This window comes from Cariama cristata, unplaced genomic scaffold (assembly GCF_000690535.1).
Source record: "Cariama cristata isolate BGI_N322 unplaced genomic scaffold, ASM69053v1 scaffold43126, whole genome shotgun sequence".
In the NCBI taxonomy this organism is placed as follows: Eukaryota; Metazoa; Chordata; class Aves; order Cariamiformes; family Cariamidae; genus Cariama; species Cariama cristata.
The window spans coordinates 1,148-10,814 of NW_009621187.1; the positions used below are offsets into that span (position 1 = coordinate 1,148).

Consider the following 9,667-nt stretch of genomic DNA (forward strand, 5'->3'; position numbering starts at 1 on the left):
AGTATATTCTGTATTTTTAAGTCCTTGTGGAGGCTGAGTCTAGCCTCTGGTCAAACTGTTAGCTGCTAGGGTGCTGTTCTTAATCAGATTAGTAAATGAGTAATAGTTCAGTGGTTTTATTGGGGGAGGGAAGAGTGGTTGGCTCAAGGAAGTGGCATTGAGTACACAGCTTAAATCTCAGTTGGAGCTGTGGTGGTAGAAGGCTGTTCTGCGGGATAAGTGTTGGGCGAGTGGTGTCTCAAGAGAATTCTTGATCTTGTTAGTGGTATGCTAAGCACTGGTACTAGGTAGCTTGTGTGTATGCACGGTCCTGTAGGAAGCAAGCTTCTAATGTGTCTCTTTATCCCTACTTCCCTACCCAGCTGTATAGTTTTGTCAGTGTGAGTAGAGGAACTGGGGAGTTACAAGTACATACAGCTAGTTCTTGGTTATGGGAACACGTGTGCTTAGGAGTAGGTTCTGAAAGTGTAACCATTAGGTGATGGAGGAGCATGCAAAAGGATAGTGTCAAAGCGACAGGCTGAAAAAGTAGAAACTCTTGGTTGCAAAGCTTCAGGCTAATGTAATGAGAGTAACTGCCAGAAAGAGGTACATTGCTACAATGCAGACAGACTTGCTAAGAGTAACGAAATGTTAATACACGAGCAACCTAAGCCAAAGCGTAAGTCTCAAAAATTTTTAAATCCTTACAGGATCAATGCAAGCTGGAAGCCAGAAAAGGAGCAGTTCTTTTCTAATTGCAGCATGAATTCAATCTTTGTGTTTTCTCTGTTCTTAGGCTTTAGCTTGGCACAGAAACCATTTGGAGCAACGTATGTCTGGAGCAGCATTATCAATGCACTTCAAACGCAAGTGGAAGTGAAAAAGCGTCGCCAGAACCTGAAGTGCTATCATGACTGTTTTATTGGTTCAGATGCGGTGGATGTTGTCTTTGCCCATCTTCTACAGAACAAATATTTTGGGGATGTTGATATTTCCCGTGCTAAAATAGTACGGGTATGTCAAGCGCTGATGGATTACAAAGTATTTGAGGCTGTTTCGACTAGGGTCTTTGGAAAAGACAAACGATCTGTATTTGAAGACAGTAGCAGTAGCCTCTACAGATTCACAAATGTCTCAAACCAAACAGAACTTGACAAAGATTACCGACAGTGTACACCACAAAGGTTAGTATGTGGAATATGAAGATAAGGAATTCTTTGCAATAGGAAAATGTTATGTATTCTGCGAGAGAGAAGGGAAAACTGTTGTACAATTACAGGACCTGGGGGGAAAGAAGTAGATTGTATACAGATGTTTGTGGGTGGAGGACAGGTAGGAAACAGCAATTTGAAGTGAGTAAATAATTCAGCCTGTGTAGTTACTTGTTCTCTGTGTCTTATCACATCACCTTGGGGGAAGGGGGTAGGAGGGTAGAAATTAAGTACATTGCAGATACTGATCTATTGGGCTTTAAACCAACATAACCGACTGGAATTCAGGTGCATCAAACAGGCTCATGCGATGGAACAGTCTTTAGTCACTGCACTCTTAGCTCTGGCATAAGCCAGGAATCCATTCAGGTTTTTCAGGGAAAAAAACAGGTAAAAAATTGTTTTCTTTTTTTGTCATCTTAGCTTCACTACACTTGAAATTTAGCTTTTTGAAGTATTTCCAGCTGTTTCTTGATGCAGATATTACTTGTTCTGAGGCTAGGTAGCAGGCTCTTATGCTCTTACCCTATTGCATGCCATTGTAGAACCAGAGGGAAGTGCGATGGTGAGGTTTTGTTTCCCTGTCTCTTTAGGGGTGGACAAAGAAAACCCTGGTACTAACTGAACTGTCACAAAACATACTGCTATGTCGATAACGCTTTGCCAAATAGCTTCTCTTAAACAGTTTTTGTCAAGTATTCATCTCTGAACATGTTGTGACATATTCTCATAAGAAACTACATTTATGTAGTTATTGCAATAGTTTCAGCAATACACACTTCTGAAAGTGGCATGTAGTATTGACCTAAAAAGAAAATACCTTATATAATTGATGTATTCATGAGAGTAGCAAGTGTGAACTTCTGTGCATCAACCCAATCAATCAGAAAATTCTAGAATCGGAGATTTAAAATGGATAGTTCCTTGCTCCCACTTCTCCCCGATTCCCTTCCCCCTGACAAGCTCTTGTTCTGTGCTAAAGCAAAGTGTCCCAAGTCTTTATTTGGAAAGAGGAGAATTCATGAGAAATGAAAAATGCTTTAACCAAATGTGGTATTTAAATATATTCATCACAAGGGCTGTTAAAGCAAGACTTAGAATATAATGGACAAACAGTCGTGAAACAAGATTATTCATGTTCTATTAGTGTAGAATGAAGGTGTTTTTCTTCTGGGCAGGGCACAGATCCATTGGACTACGTTTCTTCATTTAGTGAAAGGAGCAGATCTATTGATAAAAATGCAGCTTGTCACATACATAGCAAAGATAGTGGACGTCAAAAGTGCCCTAAAACAAGGACACTATAGAAGTTGAAATTAAACAAATATGCTTGGAGGAATAGTAATTTTTATGGCTGGAGTTGTTATGCTATCTACTCAATAACATATGAAAGCAGTTAGGAGAAGAACCAGCTGACATGGAAGTGGGTGACACGTTTCTGAAGCCTTCTGTTAGCTGACGGCATGAACAAGCTGCGTAACTTTAGGAATGGTGTTGCTATGGAGCAACCACCTTCTAGGTTTTTCAAGAACAGCTCTAAATTTTTGTCCTGACTTTGCCATCAGGAATAATGTCTTAAAACTCTGGAGGTTTTGAGGGAGGAATTTTGAGTTTTTAAAAAATAATTTCCCCTCCTTAACCATTTCCTCTTCCTAGATTTTTCTCTGTAGTAATTGAGGTAGCTTTCTGATGCTGGCTGTGACAAGCATTCTCCAAGAGAGGAACTCTGCACTTGCTTGCAACTGTTGCACACAAATAATTCTTCAAGGTATTATACACTTTCCTGTGTCTTGGGCAGAGAAAGTGTCGGGCAGGAGATTATGTAAATATTTATATGAAGAAAAAAAATTTTTTAGATCTCAGACAGTTATCCATATCTATATGTTACATGATATGTTTGATTATCTATATGTGGGTATAAATATACATAAAACCTGTTTTTTTAATCTCAGACATGAGAAGAGCATACTGTTTCACTCTACTCCTGTCAAACCTGAAAGCTTGGAGGATCTCTGGGAAAACCTGAGTTTAAAGCCTGCAAATACCCCTCAAGTAAACATCTCGGATAGTTTGTCTCGTCGAGGTAAGCCAGACAACGTTGCGGTTGTTTGTGGGAAAAAGAAGATAATAACTATAGGACTGGAAAGGCTTATGCCTGTCAGATTGGGGAGGGAGTCAAACTGACTCTCATAGTATTTTGTTTTGAACACCGTGTCATAACAAAGGCAGATTATTTTTGTTGCAGGCTTGCTTTTTACCTTTTTATTTCGTCAGACAGAACCTATTATCTCTAGTTGAAATAAATCAGTATTGAATTTTGTGGAGAAGAATACACAATTGTATAGAGCTTGATTTGAGTTAGGAATGTTCTTCATAATATTCAACTACCTGCACTACTGTGTGTTTGACTTAATCATGACCAATAGTCTACTGTCAGCTAAAACTCTTCCCTAGCTCTTTAACTGTGTGTCTACACCATGCAGCACTCCTTCAGTATTGTATGAAACTGTTCTTGAGAATTCATATGTTCTCTCTCAGACTAAACTATGATCTTATGTGCTTTTTCCTTTGGTTAAAAATGCTAATGCATTGGAAACTCTCAAAACTGGAGCCAGATCATAATTGTGGAAGCTATGATAAAGATATTGTCACTGTTACACTTTTTTTAAATCCTGTTTCTAGAACAGAGATTGCTTGGAGATTAGAGCACAAAGAATGTAAGGCACTTCAGACGTATCCAAAAAGCATTTCTTTGACACTTGTAGTTAACTAAACAAATGGCTAATTTCTGCCTTTTGCAGTGATAAAAGGATCTTAAAGCTGATAAGGGCCATGCTTTCTGCTACTGTCAATCTTTATTTTGGTAAAATTAATTTGTTAGGTAGGACTGATGGGAGGAAGGGGAGTTGTCTTTTTCATAATATCTCTTTTTGCACATGCTGAGTCTCCGCATGCTTTTTGTATTCCGCCCTTCCCAGTTATTAATGAAGTATGGCAAGAACAAACAATTGCTCGTCTACTGCAGCTTGTAGACCTTCCACTCCTGGAGTCTTTACTTGAGCACCAAGAGATCAGACCTCAGCTTCCACAACCAAGGAAGGGAACTGGATATGTCATCACAAGTAACTACCTAGACAGAGAGATTCTCAAGGCTTTTAGTGACTCACAGTGAGTATTCATTGCTCACCTCCGCAGCTTTGAAAAGCTTTCTGCTTTCATAGGAATGTAAAGCACAGTTGATCTTTGGGTAGAAATGTAGTAGTCTCCAGTACTGCAGAAAGGATGTGAGTAGGCACTTTTCTCCCTGTTAGACTTGACTGGAATAAATGGTAAATAACAATTGCTAAGCTCTAAACCAGAAGTAGCTGAGACAATTTCTGCTGAACACTGGAACAGACTTTGAATGCAATGACAGTATTTAATAGTATTCAGAGGGGAAGTTGTTTGCTGCATTGAGAGAGGAATAGAGCATTTTGCTATCATCTTGAAATTTTTTTCCTTAAAAAATTACGTGAGGGAATAGTTTAGTTTCTCCTACTACATTAAAAAAGCCAAGAACACTGAGCCTGAAACTGTATATAAATACAGTTAAAAATGTAGTCTGAAAAACTTTTACCAGTCTGAATCAGATCAAGGTTCATGTTTCTGTTTATCTAGCAATAATTATGTCCTTGTCTAACAGTAGAGGACATTACTAACTTTTTAGTTTTAGGTTTAACTGCTTATGACTGTTTACCTGTGTGGGTTAGTAATTCTTCATCTTGATTAAATACAGAACAAAGAGGTATATGGCTATGATCTACCTGAGTGTGTCAGGAAGTATCTCTTTTTGTGTGTGTCAATTTCTAGTGTATTTAAGTACCTACACACACAGTTTTCACTGTGATTGGGAAAACAATCTACTTACTTTCTTTGAAAAACAATGCAACCAACTCTGAAAGGCATCAGTAAGTAATGCTACAAAGTTTAAACCACTCTGTTTTCTAGAACAGATGAATGGCTCTCAGCAGCAATAGATTGCTTAGAGTATCTTCCAGATCATATGGTGGTAGATATTAGCAGGAACTTGCCTGATCAACCAGATAAAGCAGACACATGGAAACTACTGCTGTTTGAAAATATTGGTAGATACTACAGCCAAAAAAAGGAGCCACTGTTAAGCCATGCATCTGAAATTCATTCAGGAATTGCAGAACTATTAGGTAAGTAAAATAAAGCTGTATTTCTAAGCCTATGTGAGATGTACTGACAAACTGAGTATTTACTACAGCAGCCAAACCTAAAGGTTGACTTCTGCACGGGTTTTTTTGTTTTTGTTTAATTTCTAGTCATGAAGGCTGTGCTTTGAAATTTTGGTCCTGACTATATGCAGTTCTGTAGTTTTTGTTCAGATCTAAGGAGAATGGTCCATATGAAACTGGAGTGCTATAATTTGGTAGTAGTGGGTATCCATAGAAATTAAATGTCCATGGGAAATTAAATATAAGTGTGGCCTAATATTTAATATTTAGGCCATAAGGTCTAAACTTAAAGCCGTGATGATGACTTGTATCCAATTCACAACTCTCCCCTCTTCTACAGAAATGTGTTTCTTAAATTTTATGTTTATTCAGCATTTTAGAAAGCTTTTGATGTTTTAGTCCACAATTAACATAATCTCGTCCCTGTTGTCCTTATTTTTCATTCTTCTCTGCCTGGATTATTCTTCTTGATCCATGTTGGTGGGAATATTTTGCATTTATATCCCGTTCTTCCTCCCTACATGATAAAGGGAGGATACTAGTACAACCTACTTCATTTAAATAATTCATACATCTGAAATGGATATTCTGCATAGTAAGGCCAATGAAAACTTAGTGAAGCTCTACAAAATGGTTTGCAATTAATTCATCAAGCTAGCCCATTTATCTAGGATGTAGTCCTCATTTCTTAGGAGATCTTTATTTCTGCAACAAGAGGTCATTCATTTTCTTAACAGAACCATTTTCCTTTTTCAGTATTTCACATTCCGTTCAACATGGCTGAACTGTAATTGAACTTAATTGAAAGTGAGCTTGCTTAAATATCAGACTAGAAGCCTGGGTGTGGGCAGTTCTCAGATTGCACGCAAACAGCTCTCATCAGCCTCTGAGAAATTTTTATGAGAATGAATTGCTTTGTTTGACTAGTTCTGTTTAGAGAAATGAATGTCTCTTCAGTGGCTAATTTAGGTGTTTTATTGTAACATTTCTTTAAATAAATATGGCAACAGATATCTTTATCTCTCCTCAGTGAATGGGAAGATGGAGCAATCTTTAGAAGCTGTTCAACTCTATTTGAAACTTCTAGACAGCCAAGTCAGGGAGGAGTTCAGGAGACTACTGTACTTCATGGCTGTTGCAGCACATAATTCCGAGCTCAAACTACAGAAGGAGGTAAATATGTATAACTAACTGTTGCATGTTGCTTTACACTTAAGGAAATCTAGAGGTCCCAGATACTGATCAGAGAACACATTTGTAGCTTAATTATGTGACTGCAGGAAAAGTAATGACTCTAGAAGAGCAAAGGTGATGCCCTCCTTATAGGGGGAGACTAATTCTCCTCTTCTGGTCATTGTTTCACATTATTCTTTAGAGTGACAACAGGATGGTTGTGAAAAGAACATTCTCTAAAGCTATTATCAACAATAAAACCTTATCTAGAGGGAAAACTGACCTCCTGATCTTGTTCCTTGTGGATCATCAAAAAGATGTGCTAAAGGTAAGAGCTAGAATATGAGGAGGTTTTTGTTATATTGTATGCTTATGCAGAATTGCCTTTTTCTAAGCTGCTGTTTCACTATCTTCTTGTTCTATTCAAGATCCCAGGGACGCTGCACAAAATGGTGAGCAATAAACTGCTGGCTTTGCAGAAAGGCCAAGATCCTAGTAAGACAACAGGTAACAGTTTAAACTGAACGTTTTATCCTTGTCATGCACCCAAATGAGAAATAGAAGGGACTGAGATGGTGTAAAAAGACTTGCTGTAACAATGACTAATTTGACTCTAAAGGAGGGTGGGTCTATAGAATATCAAGGGTGCTTGAGTGTGGTGTTAACTAACTGAATGTCTCGTGTTTCCTTGTAGGCTATACCTTTTGCCAAAAACTTGATGAAAGAGAGTATCGCTCAAATACAGAGAAGACCACAAAAGAAGAGCTGTTATCTCTATTGAAAGCTATCGATGAAGACTCAAAGCTCTCTGCCAAAGAAAGAAAGAGACTGCTAGGTCAGTTTCATAGTAGTAATCCAACTATCTTTATGCAGTATTTTGGAGACAGAGTTACTAATATGTGTGTGTGACTTTAAATATAGTTTACTTTCTGTACTCTGACATTGCAAACACTAATATATTTGTAAGTCTTTTGTATTCATGTATCTAATAAAATTATTTTGTGGAAATGGATGGAATTTATACAATTATTACCGAAGCCAATGGTACCCAAGTTTAGCCTGTACTTATAGTTTAGCTTGGCTCATTCTTAATTGCTGTTGGACGAAAAAAATCCTTCCTTTTCCTTACCTAAAGCCAAGTCTATTGACTCTATTCAAATATCAGAATTACTGAGATGGGAAACACCTCTCCATGAACAAGATCTCTGCCTTTTGCCCCTGCAATGAATGTTATGCTGAACAGTTTTTTTTTCTGATTAGCCTTCCCTTATGTAACTGTCATATAGCGTTGATCTTTGACTTGCTGTGTAATGGACAGAGATGAATAACATCTTCTGCTTGTTATTCCACAGCTTTTCTTCAAGCTTGCCAACTAACTATACTGTGAATGTGTATGACAAATTACTGTGCTGTTTTCAGCTAAAATGGCACCATATTGAGGAGTTGCTAGGGAAGATGACTGACTCTTGCAGCTGAATCGTACTCTGTACCCTGAACTCCCATTGACTCTTCTGGTTAATGGTGAAGATATTCTGGATTTTTAAGTCAGTTTGGCTTTGGCTGCCACAGAACATACTGTTTATGGCTAGTTATCTTCATCCCTGCCGTGTTCTGCTCTGTCTGTAAGTCTTATGGATGTCACCAGCTGTAATTAGAAAAGAGTTGGAACAAATGGAAGGCCTTTGGGTTTCCTTATGACTGTATATTTTATCTATGGCTAGTCTACAGTGGAAATCCTAAGCTGTGCAACACAGGCAATTGCAAGCAGGAAAATATATAGCATGATTAGAGATCTAATTTTGACTCTTGTGGAGTTATCTTTTGGATGATGCCAGCAAAACTTCATTACAGTTACTGTTGCAAGAAATGACAAATTTTGTTCCATATGCAGTGTCAGTAGAGGTCTGACCTCTCTCTTTTATTTGAGGGGGAAAAAGCTAGTTTAAATGGGATCAAAGGTAATTTAATAATGAAAACAAAGTTGTAGTAACTGTTACAAACAGATGGGGTGAGCTGTTTTTGAAAATGCAATCCTATTTGAGACTATTCTGTAATGCATCACTAAGTAACTCTTCAGTCATTACTGGTGTCTGTTGCTGCTGGTTATTGCTCCTCCAGAGTACTTTCTCTGAAAGTGAGATGATGAGTTGGTGTGCCATGGGACAATGCACTACTGTATTCTGGCAGGGGATGGAAGACAAATGTGTAAGAGGCTTATTCTAGTCAATTAGAAAGGACTTCTAAAACATAATCAGTTCTTGAAAACTAACAGTATGGGGGAAGTGTAACCCTTTTTAGTAGTTACTATTTTTAGTTCTTGGTTTTAACTGAAAGCTTTTGATTATAGAGGCACTTTCTCAGAAAAAAGTGGCTTAACTCACACTTTAAAATGTGGGGATGAAAAGGCAGTTTCTTGTTCTTAGAATTTCTGATCATATTTTTCTTAAGTTACTTGTGTTATTACATTGGTTACCTCTTCAGCAGAAGTATATTCCCATTCTAACTTCTGATTCTATGTGCTATAACATCACTGCTAAGAGAATGAGATTTCCATCTTGAAAATGAGTTCCTGCCTATGGGCATTGCCTGCTGGAGTACGAGTTCTGAATTACAGATATCACTGCACTGTGAGTCACTGTTTGGCTGTGGTGCCAAGCTTGCTGTCAGGGTACTGGAAAGCAGTCTGCAGAGAAGAACCAGGATCAGGAGGATTTGCTGATGGGTACAAGGCAGGGCTAGCATGACCTTTCCTCTGCTTGGGTGTGATAACAGCTCATCTAACAGTACCTAAGATTTAAGTGTGAGTGCAGGGACTGATGGTTGCAGCGTGAACTGGATAAGGTGTCTGTAAGTGAACACAACCCAGCAGGACAGCAACGAAAAGCCATGGCTTCTTCTCCCTGGTTGCTGGGTGGATTTAATCTAAATAAGCACAGTTTGGTAGGGGCAGACACCTCTATGTCTGTGTTCAAGTCCAGGCAGAGGCTATCGGGGTGCAGCTCTTGCTCTGGACCCAGCTCTGAGTGCTGTAGGGATCTGCTCCTTGCTTAGTTACCAGAG

General features: G+C 38.4%; 1 protein-coding gene across 1 annotated transcript; it reads left to right on the plus strand.

Annotated features, from left to right (window-relative positions):
* Positions 1-778: 778 nt before the first annotated feature.
* Positions 779-7,629, plus strand: DEPDC7 (DEP domain containing 7; the record flags this gene model as incomplete). Its single annotated transcript, XM_009701854.1, has 8 exons — positions 779-1,166; positions 3,146-3,276; positions 4,172-4,361; positions 5,181-5,395; positions 6,465-6,607; positions 6,810-6,935; positions 7,036-7,114; positions 7,302-7,629. Coding segments are annotated over 8 exons (1,487 nt in total), but the record flags the coding sequence as incomplete, so codon positions are not given.
* Between the last annotated feature and the right edge of the window lie 2,038 nt (positions 7,630-9,667).